Source organism: Camelina sativa, chromosome 13 (genome assembly GCF_030686135.1).
Source record: "Camelina sativa cultivar CO46 ecotype springtype chromosome 13, ASM3068613v1".
NCBI classification, from domain to species: domain Eukaryota; kingdom Viridiplantae; phylum Streptophyta; class Magnoliopsida; order Brassicales; family Brassicaceae; genus Camelina; species Camelina sativa.
This window is the reverse complement of record NC_141892.1, coordinates 7,468,234-7,495,807: the sequence shown is the minus strand read 5'-3', so window position 1 is coordinate 7,495,807 and position 27,574 is coordinate 7,468,234. Positions and strand designations below refer to the sequence as shown.

Genomic DNA, 27,574 nt, shown 5'->3' with positions numbered 1-27,574 from the left:
AACTTTATTTCGGTTTATCTTATTTTTATATTCTGTTTTTTTGGCTTTGATGATATTAAATCATGATATTATCAGTTGGAACTGATATCTATAACATAGTTTGGTCCTAGATTTAGTTAGACACACAACATTAGATAGTTTAACTATTTGGTATAATAATAATGTACAATTTTACTATATGATCTTAATATATTAGCAACCAATGTTCATGTATATTGTACTTTTAGGGCTTCATTTGAACTTCAACCACTCTTTTCCTTCTTTGGAGTTTATTGTGATTTCTTACCACAATTATGACTTATTTATGTTTTACTTTGTAAACCTTACCAATCACCATACATACACAGTTGTTCACAACAAGCATGACTGTGTAAGCAACAAAAACATGCAATCAAAAAAACAAAAAGAGAGACATATATCTTTGTCGCCTAAAAAGAGAGAAGGAAACATTGTTTTGTTTCTTATTTTCTCTCTTTTCAATCATTATAAGTTCAAAAATTAAGAAACAAATGAAACAAAAGTATTATGCATGCACTAATCAAAACTACTATAAAATGACTATCTTTAATTACACTGTATAATTTTTTCTTCTACAACTATACTTTTTACCATTTGTGGATGTACTACCTTTTAATGGAACAGCAAAAATAGGAGAAAAAAAGTCTTTAAATCCTTATAGGAGCATTAAAATTGTCACACTACTCAGAAATCATTAAAACTCAGTTTTGGTTTTCCTTTTCGAAAGTGTTGCGTAATTTACAGTTAAGCAAGCCTTTGAATCATGATGACACGTCCCGTGGAGAAACTCGAATATGCGGGGTGAAGGACATTATTGTCATTGGCCGCAAAACAATAAGAAAATCTGAATCTGTGTTTTCTTTGGAATTTTTTTTTTTAAATGATACCATGACGTGAGAAACGCATTAATATTAATGTTTCATATTCAGACTAATGTAACAAAAATAAAAATTAGAAATAATGATAGCCATTTCTTCTGTCAACAAAAAGCGAATGTTAAGAAAAGTATTTTAAGAATTAATATAGTGGTATCCTGAAAGTTTTCACACACAAAATATACAAATGATTGTTTAGATCATTGTAATAGTAAAAAAAAAAGTTTAATAAGTCAAACAAAACACCTTGTGTCGGCTCAAGTTGCAAATATAGCTAGCAATATGCCAATTTCTTTGTCAAAATTAATTCATGTGTTATTTATTAAATGATGTTAACAGTTTAAGTGTACTCAACCAACCATTCCATCTGCTAATTATATTTAAAAACGTATCTGAAAAAAAAAACTGTTTAAGTCGCTACTCGCTACTACACTGGTTGGAACATGATATAGTTAGATCTTCGTGTTAATGTTGACCTCGACTCGTCTGACTACAGTAATAGGTAGGTTTGATATTGCATTATTTACGCCTAAGCTTTGACTAGCTAGTTGTGTTTGCTGAGTTGAATCTGTCTACATAAATAAACGATACAAGAAATTGTTTTGTCTATCTTCATGCAAAAAACTGTTAAACATAACCATTTGACATATATATTTTGAAACGTAGGATATGATGGTCTACTTAACCACACTTTTGGTTATGGTAGTCTAAGACAAACACACTATACTTAATTTGAATAAATGAAAATAAAGAAAACTGGTTCTGTCAATAAATCATAATTTCTGAAAAGTTTATAGTTTGTCTTGATTTAGACTTAAGCTTTTTTTTTTTTTTTTTTTTTGACAAACGATTTAGACTTAAGCTTAAATTTGGTTGTTTAGATAGAAAACAACAGTAATAGATGCTTTAAAAAGCAAACAAGAAAATTTTGTTTTAGTTTTGCAACAAATAAAGAAGTTCCACGTACGTGTTGAGAGGAGTAGATGTAAATACGGAAAGTATTTTCTTGCACGCTCACGCAAAGAGTGTGAATCGCACTCAACACCAAACGTTTAAGAGTCACTTCACACTTACAAAGCATATTTTTTTACCACTTCTAAATATTTTCTAATGGATCGTAAATTTAATGCTTTGGATGATTGATTACAAAGCTCATCATCGTACGTTAGTACTACAAGTTAGTTTGTCAGATTTTTTTGGTCACCTCCTATAATATTTGCAGAGTTGGAGAAGTATATATAAATATATAATAGGAGCTCACAAACAATTAACTTTGTTGGCTATGTCTACTTATAAGCTGATGTACAAATTTAAAAATTTAAGATATAGTTCTGAATATATATATATATATATGAATACAAATGATTCAAAATGTATTTTTTTGTTTGGTATAAAAAATAAACAAAAACTTGAAGTTTGATGATTATTGAATTTTTTTGTCATGTAATGTAATACAAAAACTCATTAAACAAACATAGGTTGTGTGCTGCCACTAGAAAGCAATACAAAAACATTAAAATAAAATAAATTGTGATGGTTAATGATTGAAGCGCGTGAATTTAAGCCGTATGGAATGGCGCAATGAAGATTCAGTTGGGACTTGGGAGTTGGGACTAGCTAAAGTGACTATTGACTTTTAGATCACTTAAAAAGGCGACACTGTAATTGATCGATCCAACGGGTATAAAAAGCCATTGGTGTGAAAGCTTACTTACACGGTTGAGATCTTCTTTACTTTTACATTCTCTTGTAGTCTTGTCTGCTAAAACGAATAAGATGTCTTCACTTCACATCCTTGGCCGTTGTGAAGAAAACCTTAACTGTGAATCTTGTTATAAATAATCAAAATGTTAGATATATTAAAAATAATAATCATAATGTTACATGTATTAGTTAACTCAAAAGTGCATATTTGTAGATTTCATTAGAGTCTTGACAAATAACAAATCTTATTATTGTGTTTTTTTTTAATAATGAAATAACAAAAAGAGAATTAGAAGGTTTGTTTGACTTGGATAGGTATTGGCCACATGTGAGCAGCTTTTGGAGATTGTGTTATTACACCCCAAGATCTTTTCGACCACATTCGTATCCTCTCATAGTCTCATAACCCAAAATGTCGGCGAAGTCATTTTTTTTTATTGTTTTCGGACAGAGTCATTTTTCTTGAATTATTTTTTTTTTTTGTTTGTCGGACCATGACATCTTTTTTTTTGCACGATAAATATATTATGTGTGCTGAAGTACAATAGAGTATTTGAAGTTTTGAACTATGGCACTCAAAATAATCATGTGCGAGTTACTCCTAATTTTGGGTTTGAGTACATTTCAGATGCTTTTACGGACGCCTTGACGGTCAAGGCTTGACCTATGACTTTTGTAAAACGAGGGCTTAAGTTAAGGTTGTGTATATTGCATTGATTTCTCAAACTCAACAACTTTAAAATCTCTAGAAAAAAAACACTTTACATAACGACGACAAGAAAGAGATTCAAAACTCATCACCGTAGACAAAATATAATCGAATCAGAAATTATAGTAGTTTAATTTTTGTTCTCTCCCTGATTTGTAATTATTGTGTTTCCTCTTGTCTCTTGGAAGTGGGACACACTTGTGTACCCATGAGCTCTATTAGATAAATTGTTCCTACAATGAACTTATGCAGATCATTACTAATTGGAACTGGTCTCATAACTATGATCTAAAACGCTAAAGACACAAGCAATTGATGTTCCAACCAAAAAATTACAAATTTCAGATTCATGAAGCTATTTGTTCTAATATCACATACAACTCCAGTCACAGATTTAACCAAATAACGCCGGAGAGAGCTAATCGACATAAAGAAGAAAGATCATGACGCTAATCTTAGCTAAAACCATCGGAGTAACAGATTCTTTGAATCAGACAGATACCAGTGATTGAGTTTGTTCTGCTGAAGACTTAGCTAAACCACCCCAGTAATGTATAACCAAAAAAAGGAAACTAAAGCTTCAACTTCTTCTTGGGTTTCTTTAACTTAGCATCTTCATCGACTGTGATCTGTTGCTTTCAAAAAAGTTTCCACACGCAGATATGAGCGACGGAATCCAGAAAGTAACGTAAACAGACTTTACAAAAATCTGTGTGGGGGAAACGAAAAGCAAGTAGAAAGATGAGATAAGGAAAAAGGGAGTGAGGGAGATAACCTTATGCTTTTTGTTTTTCTTCTTCTTTTTCTCGTCTTTTTTCTTCTTTGCGTTTTTCTTCTTTTTCTTTTTGCTAAGCTTAGTGTTCTCTATCTTATCGTCATCAGAAGATACCTAAACATGATTACGCAGGTGTACGAAGTGGTCAGCAGAACATATTCTGGAACTTTTATTCCCTGCCCAGATAGAATGAAAGAGAGTAGAGAGAATAGTTACCTCGTCGTCCTCGAATGAGGCAACGTGTTGGATTCTCCTTCCTGAACTAGAAGCCCCACCTGAGACCAGAAGAGTATCATACAGATTAAGCCTTCACATTCAATTCCCCAGAGTTTAAGATAAACCTCATTCGGCCATATATGTTTCCCATTAACATAACTGATACATGCATTTTTCTCCATATGGATTGGCTCGGATAAAAGTAAATCTCTCCATGTTAGTAGTGTGCTACATTTTCACCGACCATATAGGAATAACATGACTATTCTAAACTTTGAGGTGAGCTAAACTTAGTCCACAGTTACAACGAACTTATAGTGTAAAACTAGTTTCAGGCTAATAGTCACTATGTATTAACATGTCACGAATGAGCTAGATATGCTTTCCAAACTCTCTTGAAGCTACGTTGAACCTGGGGAAAACCCATGGAATGCATCAATGCACTATCTTTATTTGCAATGATGTAGTGAAGTCTCAATTCCATATACATCCCTTGCACAATCATGACTTTGTAAAAATTCTACGCGAACTTATAAGGTCTCAGGTTTGATGCAACCCACAGTTTTACTAACATATCCCACTTTCTATAGTTCTCCTTGACCATTGAAGGTGAGAGTTTACCAAGTATTAAGGTTCTTCTGTATACCTTAACTTGAACTGAGCTACAATTCAGAAGAACTTGTCCCTAGCTTTCAACCCTAATGCCCAACCAAAGTACTTGAGAATCCAACATACCTGATAAGAACCAGATGTGATTCTCTCTTTATTCACTCTTTCAATCAATTACAGAAGACGAACAGAGAACAAACTGAAACCCATAACTAAAGATAGAACCCTGGGGTCAATTCTATAGCAACCTAAACTCTCCTAAACCCCAAACCAAGATCCTCAACTCATTCCTTCAGCTCCCCTTTAAACCTTAGTTTTCAACTAACGGATAGGCTAATTACAATAGTCCTGCACTAGACTTAACACGACTACCTTATAAAGACCTCACCATATTTTGGGCAGCACCTCAGCTCTCAGCTAATGCTGAGCTATCAACCATGAGTTACAATCAAGCACAAACTCTTTTAGGCTAATTACAAGGTTCTCTCTACAACACTACCACGAAAGCCTTATAAATCACAGGACAATGCCATTGCCATCTTTAAAATGCCTAAAGCCGCTCAAACAGCCTACTCCAAATTACAAACCTTTCTCGAACAAACAACATTATCAAAGAAAGAAAGAATCGTGCTTTAAAGTACTCACTCGAAATAACAGTGTCTTTGGCGTTTTTGACGGCTAACTCAATAAGATCCGGATTAATGGAAGCTAACCCATTAGGATCTTGCAGCTTCCTCTCTAGAAACTTGGCTAAAGCCGCCGCTTTGTTCGTCTTCAAGGGTCCACCTGGATGAGCCAATCTGTATACATCAACAACAACATCCATGAAAGTCTAGAATTTTCAAATCGAGAACAAGAAAAAAAAAAAAACCTAAGGAGTGAATAAAAAAGAAAAAAATAAAAGAAGAGAACCTGGGGTGAGGCTTAGAGCGAGAAGAAGAGGGAAGAGAAGTAAGAGGAGCGAATTTGCTTCCTCTGAGAGCTCTCTTCTCATCTTCGGTCAGCTCTTCGTTAATTGCTCCTCTTCCTCCCATTGCAATTTCCGATCACCGAAACCTTTGACGGCCGTCTTATTTTTATTTTTGAAAATTTTATAATAAAATCAAATAATTAAAAGAAACAAAAAAAAATCTAAAAACATAAGACAACCATAATAATAGGGTTGTTAAAACGTCGTCGTACAAGAGAAAACACGGCGTTGTTTGGCCGCGCTTTTTCTCCTTCAGGTCGCCGAGATTGATCGGATCCATTGCGACGACGACCGTCTCTCTTCCTCCCAAAAAAAAGAAGGGATGCGAGGTGAAGCAAGTGACCTCTGCTTCGATTGCCTAGATCAACGTATCAAATCAGACTTCTCCGACCAGATCGTCTTCTCTTACGGCCTCTCCGATTCGCCGCTACCTTTTGGATCCTCCGCCGTCGTTGAGGTCTAGTCCCTTTACTCTCCCTCCTCTAGTCATTATCTGTATTGTAGATTTCAATGGTGGAAGTATTGGAATTAGAGCTGCTTCTTTCAAATTGGTGTTTGTGTAGGTTTCTGATTCTAGCGAGGAAGTATCTGCTTCTTCTTCTTCTTATTCTAGTGAATCCACTTCGTCTCAGTTCGTTTTGGAGTATCTCCGGAAGGAAGAATATGGTTGCTTAGCCAATTACGCGTACGGTCTCGGTTGCTTTCTCCTTAGGGTAAGACTTGAATCTATTATTTGTGGTTTGAGCAAACTTCTTTTTTTGTTTGCAGCGAGAGATGTGTTGTTGGAGATCGAGAAGGTGGAAATTCAAATGATGCTGTTGAAACTGATGAGTGTTTGGATTGTTCACCCAGTGGCTCTCAGCCTACTGAATATGATGATACAGAGAACATTACTTGTGGAAGTGTTACTTGTGAGCTTTCAGGTAGTTTTTCATGTTGGAAAAGAATAGCTGCACTTTTACCAATTGCTCGGGTTAGAAAACGTTCTGCATCTGATCTTCAAAAGCTTGCTGTTAGTTTCCTTTCTGAGTGTCCAGAAGATCAAGTTTTAGCCTCTCTACATCGCCTGATTGATGGGAAGCCATCTGGACAAGATATCAGCAGTTTCCTTCGTCTTCTTGGGTTACCATTGTCAGAGGACAACAGCAAACTTCCATGTCTGAGGCATCCGAATCTAGCTCCGGTCTTAGGACTTTTGGCATCATCTGATTGTTTGGTCTCAGTGCTCCCCAAAGCACCGTATACATTAGAGAATATTCTCCACTACAGCCCCAGTGCTATTAAGTCAGAATGGCATAGAGATTTTCTGATATATCAGCTATTGTCTGCGTTAGCTCACTTGCATGGGTTGAGGGCTTCGCATGGTGACATTCGTCCGTCAAGCATATTGCTGTCTGATTCATTATGGAGTTGGTTAAAGATCTATAGCAAGCCTGATTTAGGTTCTAGAGATGCCAAATCATCTGCTTCAGGAAGATGGTGGTGTGCAGAGGGTTGTTATTCTTATGGCCTTTATGCTGATCTTAAAATTTCTTTAGATTTGGACTGGCAGACTCACTTTAATAAATGGTGGAGGGGAGAGTTAAGCAATTTTGAGTATTTACTTGTATTAAACAAATTAGCAGGTCGACGGTGGGGGGACCACACATTTCATCCGGTAATGCCATGGGTCATAGATTTCAGCAAAAAACCTGAAAATGATAGTGACTCAGGCTGGCGGGATTTGAGAAAAAGCAAATGGAGATTGGCAAAAGGAGATGAACAATTAGATTTCACCTATTCAACATTTGAGTCTCCGCATCATGTTTCGGATGAATGTCTGTCTGAGCTGGCTGTTTGCAGCTACAAAGCAAGAAGACTACCACTGAGTGTCCTGCGAAAGGCAGTTCGGTCTGTGTATGAACCTAATGAGTATCCCTCCGACATGCAAAGGCTTTATGATTGGACCCCTGACGAGTGCATCCCTGAGTTTTACTGCGATCCCCGCATCTTTTGCTCCGTTCATCCTAGTATGTCTGATTTAGCTGTACCTCCATGGACAAGCAGCCCTGAGGAGTTCATTAAATTGCATCGAGATGCCCTGGAAAGCCCCCATGTTTCATCTCTCATACATCACTGGATTGATATAACGTTTGGTTACAAAATGTCAGGACAGGCTGCTATTACTGCAAAGAATGTTATGTTGTCTTCATCTGAGCCGACAGTACCAAGGTCAGTTGGACGTCGTCAACTCTTTTTTCGGCCTCATCCGGTACGCCTTGGGTATTCTCGTGAAAAGGAACAAAGTAGAAATGAACTAGAAATGCATACATTCCATGGCTTTGGTGTGGACAACAAGAGGTCCATCATCCTCCAAGCTGATGACTATCTGGAAGAAACTGAAGAGGCATCTGCATTTTCTGATCATGCATCACATCTAAGTCCAAAGTATCATCTTCATCAAAACTTAGTTGAGTCTCCTTTGCATGATTCTTCCAGTGAAAACACTAACAAAGAAAATAATAGTCTCCCTGGAACTTCAGAAAACAAAGGTTTACCATCAAGTATAAGTTTGAGTTATCTAATTGAGCATATGGAGGTGAGAGACAAAGCATCGACAGAACTTCAGGAGTTGTTACTATGGCGGCAAGATTTCTGCGCAAGAAACTTTTCCAAGGACATTGCAGGGGATATTTTTTCTATAGGCTGTGTCCTGGCAGAACTTTATTTGATGCGGCCGCTATTCAACTCTGTGTCTTTGGCTGCTTATTTAGAAGGTGGTGACTTACCTGAATTGGTCAAGGAACTTCCTCCTCCTACTCAGGTACTTGTCGAAGCATGTATTGAACAAGATTGGAGAAGGTATTTTTTTCTCACCCTTTATGTTAAACCCTGTTCTTCTTTGTTACTTCACTGTGTTTATGACTGTGTGATATGTGCTGATAAAAATGTGTAGTAACACATTTTGTCTTTTTAGGTGTGAATGCCTAATTACTCTCTCCTTTCGCAACATGTAGGAGGCCCTCAGCAAAGAGTCTTCTGGACTCTCCGTATTTCTCAGCTACAGTGAGGTCAGCTCACTTGTTTGCTGCTCCTCTTCACCTTTTGGCTAAAGATCAAACACGCTTGTGTTATGCTGCAAATTTTGCCAAACAGGGAGCCTTGAAAACAATGGGAACATTTGTTGCAGAGATGTGTGCTGTGTACTGTTTGCCACTAGTCACAACACCTTTATCTGAGGACGAGTGTGAATTGGCTTATGTACTTCTCAAGGAATTTACAAAGTCTTTGACACCAATGGCGGTGAAGAGACTTGTCTTGCCTTCTATCCAGAAGATCTTACTGGTACACATATATTGTTGGTTCCTGATGAAATTTCTAGATCTAAATTTCTGTGGTTAGAGTATCAGCATCTTGTTAAGTTCAATTAATGTCTTCTGACAGAGTATCATATGTTAGACCACAGGTTACTCGCATTTGAAAGTTTCACTTCTTCAAGATTCGTTTGTGAGGGAACTATGGAATCAAATTGGAAAGAGAGTATATCTCGAAATGATTCATCCTTTAGTCATATCAAAGTTGTATAATTCTCCGGACAAGATCTCGGCTTCTGCAGCTTCTGTGCTGCTGATTGGTTCAAGCGAAGAGCTTGGTACCCCTGTTACAGTACATCAGGTCAGAGAAGTTTTCTTGTTCTTGTCCTCCACTCCATTTTTATATATGTACCTTTCATCGGGTATGTTACGTGTTTCTGAGTTTCTGTTTTGGATGCTGACTTGTCCCTTGATACAGACTATACTGCCTCTGATTAGTTACTTCGGAAAAGGAATATGCACTGATGGGATTGATCTGCTGGTCAGAATTGGTACACCCTATCTGTTAGTTGAAGCAACTTGCTCTACCTGGAAATTTCATATCTAGCTAAGTGGTTGTCATATTGTTAAATTTTCAGGGAGACTGTTGGGCGTGAACTTCATTGTCAAACAGATGCTGCCATTGCTTGAACATGTTGTTTACTTCTGTATCGATCTTTCTTCTTTGAAAAAACCAGAGCCGGTTCATAGCTGGTGTTCTTTGGCACTGACTGATTGCCTAATCACACTCGATGGTCTAATTGCTCTTATATCAGACGAGTTGCTTATACATGAGCTGACCAAAGTATGTTTTAAAATTTTGCTCTGTCTATCTTTACTGTAGTTTACGTTAAGCACTTATGTTTTCTTTTTGCTGGTGTGGCTTGTCTTATCATTACATAGGGTCGGTTGTGCCTACATGTAAGAGTTCTTATGCAGAAAAATCTAGAGTTGCGGGTCCTTCAGGTATTATTGATTTTATTTCTCTATTTTACTTCATCAGTAACTTTGAGGGAGGTGTTAATGATAATGATGTATAATCAAGATGTACGACCTGGTTTAAGTTGGCAATTGAGTAACTCACTTTAAGTGGTGAAATAAGATTGACTAAAAAAAACGAAGATTTAGCTTAATTTTAGTGGCTCTGCTGTGAAGTTAGTTCTATTGATATTTGCATTATGTATCAATGCCTTATTTGTAAGAGGATCCATCAGTACACCTCTTTACTGCTCTTTGCAAACATATGGAAGGCCTTTTTAACATTTGATTTTCTTTTTAAATGTTGCTTTCTTCAATGTTTCAGATTGCTGCAACTTCTCTGATGTCAATTTGCCAGCGGCTTGGACAAGAGTTGACTGCATTGCATGTTCTTCCACAGTTGAAGGAGCTTTTTGATGAGTTTGCTTTTTCTGAGAGAAGTACAGATGCATCTGACTCGTTAAGCTGGAAGATCAGGGCTGCCAAGCAAAATTTTCATCCAGAATCTCCAATCAAAAGCCGTATGGATCTTGTGTGCGTAATTCACCTGAATCATTAGTAAATAACTTTTTGTATTTTCCTTTTTATGTCCTAACGTTGTAGAAATTACAGGTTGCTTCTCTATCCTTCTTTCGCCTCACTTCTTGGTATGGAGAAATTACGTCAAGGTTGTCCAACCTGGCTACTCCTTGAGCAATATCTGCTAAAGCATCATAACTGGAAGGTATTCTTTCTTAATATATAGAAGAACTCTGGTTTCCGTTGCTATAAAATTTGATATATATACAGATTCCCATTGTGCTATGAACATTTATCACTGAATCTATTTTGATTCAGTGGGAATACACAGGACGATCTTCTCGACGTAATGTGGAAGCTAGGCCTGTTCTAACCAAGGGCCCTGCATCTAAGCAGCCTCCTAAGATGTTGCTCAACGGATCTGGACGGTCGGTTCCCCAGTCGCAGGGGTTGAGAAATTCAAATCAGTTAAAACCTCATATACATGTCCCAGTTGAAGAACAAGAAGCAGTTTCAAACCCTTTGGCGCGTGAACCGTGGTCATGGTTTCCTAGTCCAGTAGCTTGTTGGGAAGGGCTTTACATTGGGCGTTTTGGAAACCTCAAAGATGAGCATCAATGGAAAACTAGAGCATCTGTGTTGTCTTCTGCGCGTGCCCACCATGGAGCTCTAAGATCATTAGTGGTTTCTGAAGATGAGTGCACAGTTTTCACCTCAGGAATTGATCCAGGGTTTAAGGGAAGTGTTCAGAAGTGGGAACTAGCAAGCTTAAGTTGTGTATCTGGTTATCATGCCCATGAAGAGGTTGGTTCCTTGTATTATTATTACCTTCTTACGTCATGCAGATAATAACTCTCATACCCATAATTTAGGAAGTATGCACCTAATTGTTACTTGTATAATTTAGGTTGTTAATGACATCAGTATACTGTCATCTACCGGAAAGATAGCATCTTGTGACGGAACTATACATGTGTGGAACAGCCAAACCGGGAAACTAATATCTTTGTTCTCCGAGTCACAGACTGATCAAGATCAAGCTTCTTTATATCCGTCATCAAAGAATAATTCCAATCAGTGTAATAGACTTGCATCACATGGATTATCAAGTGGGATATTCGATGAGAACTTGTATACATGTATGCATTATTTAGAATACATGGATCAGCTCGTTGTTGGAACCGGATTCGGTGCCCTCAGGTATAGTATCCACTACACTAGAAATTCAAAAAAAAAAAAAAAAGCATTAGGTGTAATATGCAACAATTTTTACTCAATTCCACTGCAAAATTCAGGTTTATTGATCTAGCTCGAGGCCAGAAGCTTCAACTTTGGGGAGGAGAACCTATTGAATCTGGATTCAGTTCTCTCGTATCTGCTCTTTGTTCAGGAGGGTCTCAAACAAAACATGGAGACGGAGTTTCAGTATCACCTTCTTGGATTGCAGCTGGTTTTAGTTCTGGCCAGTGTAGGCTATTTGACTTGAGGGAAAGTGGATTTATTTCCTCCTGGAGAGCTCACGACGGATACGTGACAAAGGTGAATTAAGCTGATTTCCAAAGTTAATGTGGCCTTTCTTCTCAATCTCATCTTCCAATTATTTGTTCTTGCAGTTAGCGGCACCTGAGAGCCATTTACTTGTTTCCAGCTCACTTGACAAAACTTTACGGATCTGGGACTTAAGGAAGTAAGCAAAACAATCATAACGATTTTTTGTTTTCTTGTGAGTTTTTGTTTTAGTTTTCCTTGGTATCTACATGGGAACTAATAGTGGTTTATTATCTTTCTGGTAAAACAGGAGCTGGACACCACAGCCTTTTATTGTCAAAGGACACAACGACGGTGTTTCGGGTTTCTCCATCTGGGGCAAGGACGTTATCTCCATCTCAAGAAACAATATCGGGATTTTCCCACTTTCAAAGTCTCAAGACGAGGTATAGATTCTCACTCCGTATTGAGTTAAAGCAAACACGCCTTGATCACTTTGCCTATAAGCCTAAACTGTAATATTAAAATTTGATCAATGAACCATGTTTTTATAGTCGTTTTAAGCACAGAACCGTCGTGAAAACAAGGTAAAGTGTGTGAAAAATGACCGGTTTTGTCGAATTGACAGGAGGAGCAACAGCAGCAGCAGCGGATAATACCACAGAAACTGTATATGGCGGAGAAAGGAGGAAGAGTCAGATCGGATTTATCAACCATATGTGTTTTACCATTCTCCAGATTGTTCATCGTTGGAGGACATGATGGTTACTTGAGAATCTGTTGTTGAAATTATATACAAACTATATACTATATCATATCATTGTTTTTTAACAAATTCTACGGCCCTCTCTATATTTTATGTTTTGGATAGTGCCAAGCACGCTCACTGGTATGATTGTGATGGAGAGAAAGAGGAATTATTTGTTAATGGCTAAATGTGGTAATGAGCAATGACTGATGTATTTTTTCCTCTCTTTCAGTTTTTAAACACATAATCATGTGAAGATATAAATTGTGGATGTTAGATGATGAAATAGTGTGGTTTCAGTAAAAATATGGTTGGAGTAAGTAAAAATGTTGAATTGTAAATTGTTAACAACACACTGATACATAATTTTGAAAATGATCATAGTATAATCTTTCAAATAAAATTTGCTACAGCCCCAAAGATCCACATTGATGTAAAGCCATACGAAGAAGTGTGATAACAAAGACAATTTAAATGTAAGGAAGAACAAAAATTAACCAAAAAAAAAAAAAAAAAAGGGAACAATGACAGTTGAAGTATTAGACGACTTTTTAACATAGACATAGTGAGGGAGAAAAAAAAAGAATAAATCTTTTGCTTACCAAGAAGAATCCTCCATTTTTCTAAAGCTCAAACTCTTCATCCCTAAGGGCCAAAGCAGCAGCTTCTTCTTCATCATCATCAACAGCAAAGTACTCATTCTTCTCCTCAGGCCTAAACATATGAAACATGATGACATAGAACACCAAACTAACAATCTCCTCTGCTGCAAAACTCACCCACTGGTACTTATAAGCAGCAATCGTTTTAAGCGCAAACACCACGATTCTCGTGAAGTAAAGATACCCAATGACAACAATGTAGAACTGTCTAAACAACGTGAGCTTCGACAAGTTCCTCGCAGCTTTACCATCTGTTTTCGAAGTCTCCCTCAAAGATCGAATCGACCAAACGATAGGGAAGATGATCGCACAGCAACAGATGATATCAACGAGCAAAAACACTTGGTTCCAAGTAACCCAATCTTTGATAAAAGGTCCAGTTTCACCAATCACAATGGAAGCAATGTTGGCTAATACCTGAAGAGGGATCACAATGATCAAAACATTCTTCTCTTTCTCCTGCAAGAAAGGTTTCAAAAACGACCAGCCAGTTCCGATCAAGATGATCACGGTGAAGAGAAGCACAACACGGATGAACTGGAAGATGTAAAAGAGTATATCCCAGCCATGAGGCGTTCCTGTGATCTTCACGTAATGTTTATCTTCAGCTGCACAGATCAGATTCAAGGATTTGATTAGAAGCAGACCTGCCATGAGGAGATGGATCCGATGAACGGTAAGCTTGTTCGTGTAGCAAGTGTAGCTCCAGAAACCGAGGAAAGCAACGTAGCAGAGGAAGAAGAAGGAGTAGAGAGTAGGCAATTGAGTAGATCCAGCTGGTAGGTAGTCTTTAGATCCGTTGGGATCTTTGTTATACATCTCCGTACGAACCGCCATGGAGACTTTGGTTTCAGGGACGCAATTGGCGAAGAAGAGAGAGTACTCGTTAGGGGAAGTGACTGGGTACGATTGGTTGAATCTGGAGTTTGGTGGTGGTGATAGATCTCTGAACGTGAAGAGATGAGTGACGTAGTGCGAATCGAGGACGCAGAATCTAGGGTTCTGCTGGATCTCGAGGAGGACCTGGAGAAGTGACTCTTCCGAGAGGAGGAAGAATCCGAGACGCGAAGGTTCTGGATTCGGATCTGAGGAGGTGGAGACGACGGAGACGGATGAGATTGAGACGGTGACGTGGCCTGTGTGCGTGAATCCGAATTTCTCGAAGAGGATCATCGGACGTGCGTCGTCGGAGATGACGAGGGATTTGATCTCCGCCATTGAAGGTGCGGCGGTGAAGAGGAGGAAGAAGGCGACGACGACGACGGAGAAGGGCATTTTCGTCATTGTTACTACTCCGGGAGAGAGAGAGAGACGTGTAAAAGGATTGAACTAAAACGTCGGCGAAGTATGAATTTATTATAGTCTCCTTTTTTAAGTTATATCAGATCTGAATCTCTCTCTCTCTCTCTCTATGCAGTTTTTTACAAATCCTTTTTGATTAGATTATAGAATTTTAAGTTTGACCAATAAAATTCATTACATGCAACAAATTTTGATTTTAATAACACATCTAACATTTCTAAGATATAATATTTAGCTATATTATAGTATGATAAAACTTAAGGGATAGTTACTAAAAACATAATATTACAAAAATACTTGAGAAAGTAAGGGCGAGGGACAAATACTTGAATCCTAATTATTAGTAGGCAAACAACTGCTGGTGATGTTTTTGTGAGATATGAGATTGAAAAAGAAAAGTTAAAAGAGGTTTTTGCAAAACATAATAGTAGAGTTTGTTTTACTTCGAATTTATTGTCAGTTCGGACTTCTATGATGGATTTTATTTGTGTAACTCCCCATTTTATCGACGATAGCTAGAACTTGCACAATAAAATTCTAGATTTTTGTGAGTTGAAGTCTCCTCACACTAAAGATTGTTGATTGTTTGAAAGAATGGGGTTTAGAGAAGAAAGTTGTCACCGTTACATTAGATAATGCTACGAAAAATAACAATATGCAAAAAATTCTTAAGGGTCAACTTCAGATAATTAGTGGTAGTAATTTGGTATGCGATGGAAAGTTTATGCACATGCGATCTTGTGCTCATATTCTAAACATCATTGTGAAGAAAGGTTTAGAGTTAGCTAAGGATGTTTTATACAACATTCGTAAAAGTGTAATACATGTGAAAGCATCTTCACAGAGGAAAGAGGCGTTTGGAGCGTGTATAGAGAGAGTGAAAATTAGATATAGAGCAGGTCTATCCCTTGATGTAGCTATTTTATGGAACTCAACCATAAAGAGAGAGACGTGTAATAGGAGAGACTGAATTAAAACGTTACCGGAATATGTTTTTATAGTCTCGTTTTCAGTTATCATATATGAATCTCTCTCTCTATGCAATTTTTACTTATCCTTTTTGATTATAGTATGTTTGACCAATAAAATTCATTAAAACAAAGTTTGATTTTAACAACACATCTACATTTTCAAGATATAAAATTTAGCTAAATTAAAACCTTAAGGATAAATACTGAAAACATAATATTACAAAAATTTGATTTTAGTCACACATTTGTATTTCAGATAAATAGCTATGATTATTACTACAAATCCTTTTTGGAAATATTTATTACTATTTTTGGTATAACTTACATTATCATATATCATGCATTTGCATTTTAAAAGGAATTGAATATATCACAGTAAAAATTGTTTTCCAAAATAGTTGTTATTAAGTTGATTTTTAATTCTTTTAATTTAAAATTAATTACTTTCTGACTTTTTATATTTTATAGTTTGTTTTATTGTTAGTTGGCTTATGTTTATAAATGATGCTCTAATGGTGAAAAAAAAAATTAGTCTATGTATAAAAAACTTTATACATCTACTTGTTTCATATATTGAGGTTTCTAACTTTCACTGTAAAACTAACCTTTTTGTGATTATTTGTACTCTATATAATCTATAGGTTGTTTAAGTTTTATTGGGTGTTGTAGGGATGTTAAAATGGGTAAACCCACCCCATTTAAACTCATGCCATTTAAATCCACCCCATTTAAGTATAAATCTATTTAAATCCATATATATTTGAAATTCATTTAACTATACCCATTTAAACATACATTACCCCGTTTTACCTATTGAACCTGTTTAAGTATATAATTTTGGTAATAATGTGTGGTTTTGTAATTTTGTTGGGAAAAATCACAACAATATTTTTTAATGCTGGTGGAACTCGGTTTATTCGGTTTTGGCGAGAATCACGGCTTTGAGAAACAAAAAAATTGATAACAAAAGACAATTTTGCATTTTTTTTGTGGGAAAACACGGTTTTGAAAAGAAAAAAACATTTTGATTAAAAAGACAATTTTGTTTTTTTGGCGGAAAAACACGTTTTTACGGTTTTGGTGGAAAAACAAGTTTTTATGGATTTGGCGGGAAAGCATAGTTTTAATAAAAATAATTTTGTGTTTTTGGTAGGAAAATGTGATTTTACTATTTTGGTTGAATCACCTTTAGTTAAATTAATAAATGATGTTTTGATTTTTTTTTTTAATAAATAATATATGTTGGAAAAGATTTTACATTTTTTTTTTAAATAAAAAAATGAGATTGGTACTTTTTTGATTGATGATGAGTCAGCCATATTCGTCTGCCAAATAAAAAACAACCGCGTTCCGTTCGGTCTCCCTAAAGTCTAAAACCTTTATTTTTTCTAGCTACATTGCATCTTTCCTTTTCCGTGCATATAGCAAATTAAAGTCTCCATCTTTTGATCTTCAAATCCCTAGCTTTCTTGCTTCTTCTACTCTCCCTCCATGGCATTGCCATCATCATCATCACTGATGGAGAATCTCATCATCGAAGAGAGAGAAGAAGTGATGGTTTCTTCTGAGAACGGCGGCAAAGGCCGTTGCTTGAGAAAAGCCCATTTCCTTAAACCCTTGTCTACCTCCATTGATGGCTCTGTTACTGTATCCAAGCTTCCCCGTCGCGCTGATACTTCTCTGCAGCTAGAGACTTCAAGGGATTTCTTCTCTGGGTTTTGGTTTGCAGAGCACCATTTCGTATCTTGGCTTGGAAAAATGGAAGCTTTGTATAAACCCATTTGGAAAAAAGCTGGGATTTTTGAAGCAATCAAGGCATCTACTTACAATATCACGAAAAGCCCGTCTCTGATCTTCTCCGTTTCCGAGAAATGGTGTTCCGAAACCAAATCTTTCATCTTCCCATGGGGTGAAGCGACGATTACGTTAGAGGATGTAACGGTGCTTCTAGGGTTTTCTGTTCTGGGTTCTCCGGCTTTTGCTCCTTTAGAGACCTCAGAGATGAGAGCTTCCGCAGCGAAACTTGAGAAATTAAGACTGAAGAAAGCTTTCAGAGGTGAGAGAGTGAGCTTAAGATCATGGAAATCGATCTTCTTGGGTAGAGGTGACCAGATGGAGCATGAAGCTTTTCTTGTTCTGTGGCTTTCGTTTTTCGTTTTTCCAGCTAGAGCTCGTCGTTGTATTACTAAACATGTTATCCCAATCGCTGTTCGTTTAGCTAGAGGTGAAAGGATTGCTCTTGCCCCTGCTGTTCTCGCTGCCCTGTACAAAGATTTGGGTCAACTCAGTGTTTTCGCTAGAGGCAAATGTGCTGCCAAAGTGAATCTCAGGTCTCTCTTTAAGTTAGTCCAAGTTTGGGCATGGGAGAGATTCAGGAACATTAGACCAAAGCCTAGAGATATACCCAAAGGTGAACCTAGGATAGCTCAGTGGGACAGTCTCGCACAAGGATCTAAGGATGTGAGATTGAAGTTTGATGATTTCGACTGGCGACCTTACACTCAACCGTTGAAGAACTGGAACCCTCTTCGTTTTTACCTTGAAGAAGCTATGTGGGTGACTGTTGTTGACAGTCTTGAAGATGAGTTTATTTCATTTGCTCGATCTGTGAGGAGTTCCAGGCTTGTTGGGATTGGTTTTGTTGAGGATTACTATCCTAATCGTGTTGCAATGCAATTTGGCCTGTCTCAAGATCTCCCTGCAGCTTTGCTTACTCTTCACAGTAACTTCACAGAAAAGGAGTCTTGGGATGATTACAGTAAGTCTCTTGATGGTTTTAAGCTCTACATGCCTTCACGCCACGATCGAGGTTCTGTCACTGCGAGATACCAAGACTGGTGGTTGAAATCAGTTTCAGACTCTATGCAGAAAGAATCAACTGAAGCTTTTAATGCAAGGAATACATTTGATGATGATGATGATGATATAGATACAGATGTATCTCCCAATATATTGCCTTTGAGTCAAGTGATTCAGAAGTTAGACGAAGGCTTTCCTAAAAAATGCAGATCGAGGAGGCGTAGGTTGGCAAGGAGATATAAGATAAGTGAGAATGATGATGAGAGTTCTATGGATGTAGAAGATGGTTACATGCCCGCTGCTCAATTGATCAGATCCAGGAAGAAGTGTAGTGATGTAGAGAACACTGGAGGTGATGCTTCTGATACACTTGGAAAAAGAACTAGAAGATATATGGTGGTGGATAGCGATGATGATTCAGGGCCTTGTCAAAACCATGCTTCCATGGAAGTAAAGCAAAGGAGTGTGGAGGATGATGAAACTGCCCAAAAAACAGAGAATGCAAGGCAAACATGTGATAATGTAGAGAAGAAGGCAATGATCGATGATGCAGTCAAGGAACCAGAGTCTTGGCTACATGAAGATAGAGAAATGAAGAAAATCTGCATTGGAAAATTTACCAGTGAAGTTAAAATGGAAGATGTTGATGAAAGATTGAGGCAGAGAAAGCTTGCAATAGAGGGGATAGCATTGGAGCTGGAGACTCGTATTATGAAGGTGCAGAAGAGTCTGGCAAAGATTAGAAATTGGAAAGCCAGAGGAAACCAGACTATAAATGGAGCCTCTGCTTAGCTAAGGAAACAAAACAATAAGTATCACTCTCTGGAGAGAATTATTCAACTTTTGCATGGTCGATTATTGGAGTTAAAGTTTGTACGCCTTCAAAGACCTGTGTCAGATAGTCTCAGATAACAATATATTCCACAAGGACATTGCAAACTACACGTCGTTTTCTCAAAGACTTAACATATATAGCCTACAAAACCTGCAAATACCGTTTTCTTGGTCCAAAAACAACCTACAGAGCAAAACGTGGAGAAACAAATGACAATACAACAAACAAACAAATACTATACAAGCAACGAACGATGAACACTCACTCACCCTCTCTCTCTCTCCTTATTACAAAAGAAAAGAAACATCACATAACGCAGAAGATCTGGAGAAGAACCAAGGACTTGAAACTTCACATAAAGCTTATAACTTTACGACAATTTACACCTCGAGTATTTCCAATGGCTATCCAGCTTCAGGCTTTAGGTCATGGTACTCACTCTTGTCAGTGTCTGTACTGTTCCTTGGAGGTTCTGAATCTCTTGTTGTCCCGTTCTGACTCCTTCGTCTTCTCCTATCCTGAAATCCTCAAAATTGGTAAAAGCTTTCAGCACCAAACTCAACAAAAATATCTATTTGGTTAATAGACATAAGAGACAGTTTTCAAAGTCCTGCTAACCTCTCTAGGAATTGGGTATTCTTCGGATTCAAGCATACGTGCAACTTGGCTCATCCTCGGTCGTTTCTCAGACATTGGATCAACACATCTTAGAGCAGTCAAGAGTGTTCTTTTTAAAGCACTTGTAGATGGTTTTGTTTCGAGGTTTGGGTCAATCACTTCTTCTGATCGTCTTTGTTGGACCATCATCTTCAGCCATTCCACCAAATGTACCTTCAACATGGTTAAAAGATGTCAGGGAACTCTCGTGAGGGAGCAGAGTTTATGTGTTTTGATGGTCTTTACTCTTTATGAACAAAAATTTTATGAACGTTACCTCAGGTGGTGGGCGAGCATAGTCCACCGGATATCTACCAGTTATAGCTTCCAAGAGTACAACCCCAAAGCTGTAGACATCACTTTTCTCATTCAGAAGACCGGAATTCGCATACTCTGGAGCTACATAGCTGGAAACAAAGAACCAAAAAAAGTTAGTTCCCAAGAGCAAGTGAGCAACTTGTAAAAAGTGTAAAGAGTATACAGAGAGAAGTCAGTACTCTTACCCAAAGGTACCCATAACTCTTGTAGTTATAAAACTTTTATCAGCGCCAAGCAGTTTCGCAAGTCCAAAGTCAGAAATTTTAGAATTGAATTTGTCATCAATCAAAATGTTGCTAGACTTTATGTCCCTGTGCACCACTTTTGGTTCAATGGCCTCGTGAAGGTACGCGAGCCTGCATCACCCCCCATCGTCTCAGGTGAGGATAACGAAAACATAACCAAGAAAAAGAAACAGAAAAACCGTCACAAGACTTACGCTTTGGCTGTTCCAATAAGAATTTTCACTCGTGCCTCCCATGTAAGATATTCATGATTTTGATTGTCTCCACGGAGCCATTGCTCCAAATTTCCATTGTTAACATACTCATATACCAGCATCCTAATTTAAGTGTTACAGCATCTGATGTTTAGTGAAGTTCAGAAGAAATTCTACATATCACTTACAGCAGAACATACATACCTCTGTGTTCCTTCCATGCAATATCCAAGAAGGCGGACCAAGTTTTTGTGGCGAACATGACCTATAGCTTCAACTTCTACCCTGAAGTCTTTGTCAGCTTGCCCTCTAAGAAATACAAAATACCACCATTAGTAAAAGAAGAAGATTCAAGAAATTTTGAATCTTGATTTACCATTTTTTAAAAGACTTACAGATTGTTGAGCAACTTTTTAACAGCAACAGGAGTACCATTAACAAGGTTACCACGGTAAACAACTCCATATCCACCATCACCAATGATATTATCCCTCGAGAACTGATTTGTAGCCATCTGAAGATCTCTAAGAGTGAACCAATGTCCCCATCCTAGGTGAGAAAACTCAGGAAGACCAGACAAAGGAGATGGAGCTGTCAAAGGATTAGCAGAAGATACACTCGAGCCATCTTTCTTCTCTAAGTGATTAAAAGAGCCTGACCGGCTACTATTGCCATTTTCTGACTCTGCTACTACTATACCCTTTTCAGGTTCTTTATCCCCAAATTTCTCACTAATAGAGGGATATCCATTGCCACCATTGCTTGAAGAAACCTCATCAACTCTAATCTCTTTAATTTCTTCAGGAACACTAGTAGGAAGCTGACGGCTAACAGGGATTTGATTAGAAGAAGATCTAGAGGTCTTTCTTCTGAAAGTAAGCCATAGCGATATAGCTAAAACTACGACGAAAACAGCGGACAGAACAATCACTATTATCTCCCATAGCTCCAAACCACTGTATTTCTGAGATAATGTGTTGTTTAAACCTGAACCCATCTTCTGAGCTCCGCTTTACTCACCTGAAAAAAGATGAGAGGTAGAACCGATGAATTCAGAACTCAAAACACTCTATAGTTACTTGTGCTGCTTATACAGGAAAAAAAAGAGAGCCAATCAAAAGAACCATTTCTAGTCCTGAATCAAAGTAATCAAACCCAAGAAACACAAAGCTTATACCAAATATCAGATTTGAGCTACTCAAACATAGAAATCTATCCATAGAAAATGCACATAGCCTCTCTCCTTTAAGAAGCCAAAAATGGAAAGGAAGAAGCAAAAAGACAAGAAAGAGAACAAAAGAGACTAAGAAAAATCAGATTCAACAAACCAACATTGTACCTAAGTCCCAAGAATTGCCAGCTGCCAGATTATTCAGTTCTCAGACCGAACGCCAGCTAAACAACTATAGCTGGATAGAAAACTACATGTTGAACCAAAAAAGGAAAAGATAACTCAAACAGCAGCTAATCTAGAAAAAACCTCTACCGACAACAGAAACAAATTCAAGAAACAAACAAACCCATCGCATTGTATGAATCAAAGAACGACCAAAAGAGAGAGTCTTGAAAAAAAATCAAGAATTAAACTCAAAGAACTTACAATTATAAATAGGTTCTAAAGTGAGAAGAACAAACCTGATGGGGCTAAAATTTTGGGAGGGATTTCAGAGAGACATTGAAGGAAAAAGTCAGATCTTAACCAGCATTGACTAGAAAGTTTCCAGCTTTGGATCTTTTTTGTAAAGATCTCTAACCTAAAAGACAAGAACCTAAGCAGAGAAAAAGAAAAAAATCAAAGACCAGAAATGAATGTGAGTGGGAAAGATTGAAGCTTTACCCTTAATTGCAGCTGTGTTCCAATAATAATAACAAAAGAAAAAAAAAACAGTAAGAAAAAAGGATATAAATCCAATTATTTATTCTGGCTTTTATTAGCTAAGCAAAAGTGACGACCGACGGACGAAGACGAAACAAGGTGAAGACTTTTTGTGGTTTTGGTTTTTGTGAGGAGAGATTAAAAAGTTTTTGAAAGAGTGAAGAAGAAGAAGAAGAAGAAGAAGACTCACTCTAATAAAAAGGTTTAGTTTTCTTGGTTGTAACTGACAGGCTGTAAGTAACTAAAGGGAAATGTCAAACTAAATCTAATTTACTCGTTGACAAAAATAATAAACCTCATTTACTTTTTTGGTCTTGATTATGAATAAATGTCAAAAAAAATTAATACCCATTTAAATTGTTTTATTTAGGTAGAAAACAAAAAAAAACGTCTGATGTTTTGTTTTCTCTCCAAATTGTGTTTATGATTTGGTAAATAATATCTTTTGTCCAAAAAAAAAAGAGAAGAATGGTAACAATCTCATTGAAGTTTTTGGATAAAATAGAAAGACAGAATTAAAATCAAATTGATGAAAATGAACAACACTTATTATATGGACATTTATAAACAAAAAATATTTGCAAGGACTACATAGACCTAACTTATATAATGCATGTGAAAGTACGAGTGTGTTAGTTAACTTAAGCTGTTAAGCAGCTGAAACTTTAAATTTGATATACTATAAGATGCACCGGCCAAAAGTATCACCATCTTTAGTTTTCAGCAAATAAATAACACACGGATATATTAATAAGTATAAATCAAATTTATAAATAGTCCAGTCTAACTAGGCGGCTCGATTCATGTTGTAATAATATATTTTTTTTATAAAAAATAATAATCTCCATGACGAATTGATGAAAATGACATAATGTTTTCTTAAAAGTTAAATGAATGCAATTTCAGATAACGTATGACCAATTTACACTAGTTGGTGGCAAAATTACATTCATCTCTCTGCAGTAACGGTCGACGTTACACAAATAGCTTATCTGAAATCACACAACACAAGTGTTGAATCAATATATATAACACGCTATTTTAGCACTTAATGAATCGTTTTTTCTTCAAATCTTCATTTCCAGTTTTGTTTAATGGTAGACTGTTTGATTTTTTTTTTTTTTTTTTAAACTTGGTATTTAAGTATCTCTGAGATTGATTGCTTTAGTGGAACTTGGTATGATATAGAAAGCAAAAGACATAGTGGAATTTGCCAAAAAACACATTTGAAATGGAGATATTTTTTAAAAATCTGCGTATTTAAAAATACATAGAATCCAACACGCACTACTACGATAAAACTTGTAAGCATTGTTGTTCTTTTTGCGGATGATAAGTAAAACAAATTAAAAGGAAGGTTACACACACACACAAAAAAAAAAAAAAAAAGAGAACTTTAGTACAAAAAGCACGAAATTTTATTTTTATAAACATAAAAATTTATGAAAAGACGTGTGTTAAATTCTCGTTCAACCAACAGTTATCTTTTAAACCAATGTTCAAGAATCAAGATGGTTTCTTTTGGGTCTATTCGAGATAACTACAACGATTAAATAGTATATGGTTGAAAGAAACGAGTAAATTTCTCGACATTTGGTTTAGATAGGGGCTGTATTTGAATTATTTGTAAATACAGGGGTCTTTATAGAAAACGTATAAAGAAAGGGACAAAATCTGAAAAAGGAATAAAGCAACGAAAAAATAGAAAATAAAAAGGCCAAACTCCTTCCAACCAAAAGGCACACACCACCATTGAACTTCCCCTCTATCACACGCAAGTAGTACGAACTACTACACCCATCCCTCTCTCTCTCTCTCTCCTTATCTCTCCTCGCCGTGAAAGTCTGAGAAGAAAAGAGAGAGAAGCTCCGATCTGATATTAACCTTGGAGTTTTCCTTCGGAGAAACAAATCGCCGATTTGGTCTCTATAAATAAAAAAAACGATGTTTTGCGACTGCTTCTACTGGAACAAAGGAATCTCTGAGTTGGAATCGGAATCTTACGAGTCAAAGCCTTCCTTCTCGCTTCCCTTGCCTCTTCCTCGGTGGCCTCAAGGTTCACAACTCACACAACCATCCTTTCTTGGAATTAGCAATTCTTGCTTTTAATTATTAAAATCATACAATTTTTCTAGTTTTCAACTTGCAGAGTTTTGTTACAAAACCAAACTAGTTTTTATTTTATTTTGTTGTTTTAATAATTTTGACAAATCAACATATGTTAAGTATTTTCTCATTTCAGAAACATTTATAAATTCTTGAATTTGCTTTTGGTTAATCAAACAACTGATTTTGATCAGTCATACATCAAAACCAAACTAATCTTTTAATATTTCCATTTATTATCATGATTATTCAGCAATTTAGTTCCTTTAAATTTTTTTTTTCCTTTTTCTGAAAGACTAATAAAATTCGTTGGAGAATATTCAACATTGGTTTGCCTGAGCTTATAGTATCTGTTTACTGATTCTTTGTGTTTGACATTTGATGATTCAAGATATTTTTGTTCTATGTTCAAAGACTCAAAGTCATTGGACTACTTAGAACATTCAATGGAACTGAAGCTAATAAAAAGTTGTAGGATCAATATTGTTATTTAGCTACTGACTTTTTTGCGAATTTAATCTTCTGCACATGTTTATTGCAACGAGGTAGGTTTTTGTTAGCTTCAATAATGTGAGCAATAATAATGTCTATGACCGTATTGTATTTATTTATTAAGGTTGCACCAACGAAGACGGATATGGTATTTGGTATACTATTAATTCAATCATTGTTTAGACATGTTTTTTTTTTCTTTTTTCTTTATTGGTTAATTTTGTTTAGATATGTTTTGATTCTTCTTTATGTCCTAAGTGCCAACAACCCCCTTGGATAAAGTTGGAGTAATAGTTGATGACGATAAAGTTGATCATTTTTAGTTGTGGTTATGATTAATTACTATTATCTTAGTTTAAATGCTGTCAAATTATCTTGATTGGAATCTTGATTTGTGTCTAATGTTGGTTAGTCTTTGTGTTCAGGCAGTGGTTTTGCTACCGGAAGGATAAATCTTGGAGAGATCGAAGTTGTGAAAGTCACCGAGTTCGATAGAGTCTGGAAATGTGGCACTTCCCGTGGTAAAACTAGATGCGCCTCTTTTTACAAACCTGTTGGGATACCTGATGGTTTCCATTGCCTTGGTCATTACTGTCAGCCAAGCAATGAGCCATTAAGAGGCTTTGTTCTTGCAGCTCGTGCTAACAATCCCCATCATAATGCTTATGATCATCTCCCTCCTTTGAAACAACCCGTGAATTATTCCTTAGTTTGGAGTTCAGATTCAGATTGCTACTTCTGGTTTCCTAATCCTCCAGCTGGTTACAGAGCCGTGGGAGTTATAGTCACCGACGGACCAGAGGAGCCTGAAGCTGATGAAGTGAGATGTGTAAGAGAGGATCTTACAGAGAGTTGTGAAGCCAGTGAAAAGGTTCTTGGCGTAGGATCTTTTAACGTGTGGAGCACTAAACCTTGCGAGAGAGGGATTTGGTCTCGTGGAGTGGCGGTTGGGTCATTCTTTTGCTGCACTAGTAGTGATCGGTCTTCTGATAATAAAGCCGCCGCCATGAACATTGCTTGTTTGAAAAATCTTGATCCGAGCCTAAACGGGATGCCAAATCTTGACCAGGTCCATGCACTTATTCACCATTATGGACCGTTGGTTTACTTCCATCCCGAGGAGACGTACTTGCCTTCCTCCGTGCCATGGTTCTTTAAAAACGGAGCGTTACTGTACCGTAATGGGACATCTCAAGGCGAAAAGATTAACTCTGATGGCTCGAATCTGCCAGAGGGTGGAGAAAACGATGGGAGCTACTGGATTGATCTCCCTGAAGACGACGAAGTTAGAAGTAATCTAAAGAAGGGAAATCTAGATAGCTCTGAGCTTTACGTTCACGTGAAACCCGCGGTTGGTGGGATTTTCACGGACATTGTGATGTGGATCTTTTGTCCATTTAACGGACCGGCCACGCTCAAAATAGGGCTTCTCACCGTACCAATGAACCGCGTTGGAGAGCATGTTGGTGATTGGGAACATTTCACATTCAGGATAAGCAACTTCAGTGGAGAGCTTACACAAATGTTCTTCTCACAGCATAGCGGTGGAGGATGGGTTGATGTATCTGATCTTGAGTTTGTGAAAGGAAGCAACAAACCAGTAGTGTACTCGTCCAAACACGGGCACGCGAGTTTCCCGCACCCGGGAATGTATCTTCAAGGACCGTCGAAGCTCGGGATTGGAGTGAGGAACGATGTTGCGAAAAGCAACTACGTGGTGGATTCTAGCCAGAGGTATAGAATCGTGGCAGCTGAGTATTTAGGGGAAGGAGCGGTTTCAGAGCCGTGCTGGCTTCAGTTTATGAGAGAATGGGGACCAACTATAGTGTACGATTCTGCAGCTGAGATCAATAAGATCATTGATCTTCTTCCTTTGATTGTAAGGTATTCTTTTGAGAGTCTGTTTCCTATTGAGCTTTATGGGGAGGAAGGTCCTACGGGACCAAAGGAGAAGGATAATTGGGTGGGAGATGAAATGTGTTGAAAACAGAGCTCCTCTGTTTCAGTGAAGCTTTTGTTTTAAGTGTTTTGTGTAATACTAGTGTGTAGATATGATGTAAAATTGTAAAAGTATTGTATTGAACGGCTGAAAAAAGTCAGCGGACCAAATCATACTTATTCAATTCAGGATGTAAAATTCCATTTACAATTTGGTTTCTTTAAGCACAATGTGTAG

General features: G+C 37.1%; 5 protein-coding genes and 1 pseudogene across 19 annotated transcripts; 3 read left to right on the top strand and 3 right to left on the bottom strand.

Annotated features, from left to right (window-relative positions):
* Nucleotides 1-3,618: 3,618 nt before the first annotated feature.
* On the bottom strand, nucleotides 3,619-5,960 carry LOC104735915 (uncharacterized). The gene is made up of 5 exons (XM_010455800.3): nucleotides 5,819-5,960; nucleotides 5,552-5,706; nucleotides 4,298-4,356; nucleotides 4,082-4,195; nucleotides 3,619-3,935 (listed from the first exon to the last, which is right to left on the bottom strand). The coding sequence occupies exons 1-5, from the start codon at nucleotides 5,938-5,940 to the stop codon at nucleotides 3,879-3,881; spliced, it is 507 nt and encodes a 168-aa protein (XP_010454102.1). The 5' UTR covers nucleotides 5,941-5,960; the 3' UTR covers nucleotides 3,619-3,878.
* A 119-nt stretch (nucleotides 5,961-6,079) lies between these two features.
* LOC104738037 (protein GFS12) lies at nucleotides 6,080-13,165 on the top strand. Of its 10 annotated transcripts, none has more exons than XM_087480352.1 (16): nucleotides 6,080-6,333; nucleotides 6,440-6,561; nucleotides 6,645-8,717; nucleotides 8,873-9,200; nucleotides 9,315-9,530; nucleotides 9,648-9,720; nucleotides 9,808-10,013; nucleotides 10,112-10,174; nucleotides 10,512-10,720; nucleotides 10,799-10,910; nucleotides 11,024-11,509; nucleotides 11,613-11,905; nucleotides 12,001-12,244; nucleotides 12,319-12,392; nucleotides 12,504-12,639; nucleotides 12,822-13,165. In XM_087480352.1, exons 1-16 carry the CDS (start codon nucleotides 6,199-6,201, stop codon nucleotides 12,978-12,980), a joined length of 4,929 nt encoding a protein of 1,642 aa, XP_087336478.1. In that variant the 5' UTR covers nucleotides 6,080-6,198; the 3' UTR covers nucleotides 12,981-13,165. The 10 variants fall into 10 exon arrangements, 3 of the variants coding, with proteins under 3 accessions (XP_087336478.1, XP_087336479.1, XP_087336480.1); XR_015577504.1 differs by having other exon boundaries at nucleotides 6,199-6,333; nucleotides 9,322-9,530; nucleotides 11,037-11,509; XR_015577502.1 differs by having other exon boundaries at nucleotides 6,199-6,333; nucleotides 9,648-9,710; nucleotides 11,037-11,509.
* Nucleotides 13,166-13,307: 142 nt separating this feature from the next.
* LOC104738035 (protein CANDIDATE G PROTEIN-COUPLED RECEPTOR 7 pseudogene) lies at nucleotides 13,308-15,357 on the bottom strand (annotated as a pseudogene). The gene has a single exon (XR_015577508.1). The product of XR_015577508.1 is annotated as a protein CANDIDATE G PROTEIN-COUPLED RECEPTOR 7 pseudogene (transcript).
* A 1,890-nt stretch (nucleotides 15,358-17,247) lies between these two features.
* Nucleotides 17,248-19,634, top strand: LOC104735913 (uncharacterized). The gene has a single exon (XM_010455797.2). The coding sequence runs from the start codon at nucleotides 17,368-17,370 to the stop codon at nucleotides 19,465-19,467; it is 2,100 nt and encodes a 699-aa protein (XP_010454099.1). The 5' UTR covers nucleotides 17,248-17,367; the 3' UTR covers nucleotides 19,468-19,634.
* On the bottom strand, nucleotides 19,625-23,039 carry LOC104735912 (putative receptor-like protein kinase At5g18500). Of its 5 annotated transcripts, none has more exons than XM_010455791.3 (9): nucleotides 22,762-23,039; nucleotides 22,560-22,693; nucleotides 21,320-21,944; nucleotides 21,129-21,233; nucleotides 20,925-21,047; nucleotides 20,671-20,841; nucleotides 20,445-20,574; nucleotides 20,129-20,341; nucleotides 19,625-20,028 (listed from the first exon to the last, which is right to left on the bottom strand). In XM_010455791.3, exons 3-9 carry the CDS (start codon nucleotides 21,919-21,921, stop codon nucleotides 19,915-19,917), a joined length of 1,458 nt encoding a protein of 485 aa, XP_010454093.1. In that variant the 5' UTR covers nucleotides 21,922-21,944; nucleotides 22,560-22,693; nucleotides 22,762-23,039; the 3' UTR covers nucleotides 19,625-19,914. The 5 variants fall into 5 exon arrangements, with proteins under 5 accessions (XP_010454093.1, XP_010454094.1, XP_087337501.1 ...); XM_010455792.3 differs by having other exon boundaries at nucleotides 22,560-22,678; nucleotides 22,762-23,033; XM_087481375.1 differs by having other exon boundaries at nucleotides 22,991-23,030.
* A 1,437-nt stretch (nucleotides 23,040-24,476) lies between these two features.
* LOC104735910 (hypothetical protein At1g04090) lies at nucleotides 24,477-27,547 on the top strand. The gene is made up of 2 exons (XM_010455789.2): nucleotides 24,477-24,856; nucleotides 25,824-27,547. The coding sequence occupies exons 1-2, from the start codon at nucleotides 24,745-24,747 to the stop codon at nucleotides 27,380-27,382; spliced, it is 1,671 nt and encodes a 556-aa protein (XP_010454091.2). The 5' UTR covers nucleotides 24,477-24,744; the 3' UTR covers nucleotides 27,383-27,547.
* Nucleotides 27,548-27,574: the final 27 nt, after the last annotated feature.

Coding starts and splice junctions, on each gene's coding strand:
- LOC104735912 (XM_010455791.3), bottom strand. CDS start 21,921: ATGGGTTCAGGTTTAAACAACACATTATCTCAGAAATACAGTGGTTTG. Junction 20,842..20,924: donor CTTATTGGAACAGCCAAAGC/GTAAGTCTTGTG, acceptor GGGGTGATGCAG/GCTCGCGTACCTTCACGAGG. Junction 20,342..20,444: donor ATGCTCGCCCACCACCTGAG/GTAACGTTCATA, acceptor ACCATGTTGAAG/GTACATTTGGTGGAATGGCT.
- LOC104735913 (XM_010455797.2), top strand. CDS start 17,368: ATGGCATTGCCATCATCATCATCACTGATGGAGAATCTCATCATCGAA.
- LOC104738037 (XM_087480352.1), top strand. CDS start 6,199: ATGCGAGGTGAAGCAAGTGACCTCTGCTTCGATTGCCTAGATCAACGT. Junction 10,911..11,023: donor TAAAGCATCATAACTGGAAG/GTATTCTTTCTT, acceptor ATTTTGATTCAG/TGGGAATACACAGGACGATC. Junction 11,906..12,000: donor ACCGGATTCGGTGCCCTCAG/GTATAGTATCCA, acceptor TGCAAAATTCAG/GTTTATTGATCTAGCTCGAG.
- LOC104735910 (XM_010455789.2), top strand. CDS start 24,745: ATGTTTTGCGACTGCTTCTACTGGAACAAAGGAATCTCTGAGTTGGAA. Junction 24,857..25,823: donor TCTTCCTCGGTGGCCTCAAG/GTTCACAACTCA, acceptor CTTTGTGTTCAG/GCAGTGGTTTTGCTACCGGA.
- LOC104735915 (XM_010455800.3), bottom strand. CDS start 5,940: ATGGGAGGAAGAGGAGCAATTAACGAAGAGCTGACCGAAGATGAGAAG. Junction 4,357..5,551: donor CAAAGACACTGTTATTTCGA/GTGAGTACTTTA, acceptor TTCTGGTCTCAG/GTGGGGCTTCTAGTTCAGGA. Junction 3,936..4,081: donor AGAAAAACAAAAAGCATAAG/GTTATCTCCCTC, acceptor TGAAAGCAACAG/ATCACAGTCGATGAAGATGC.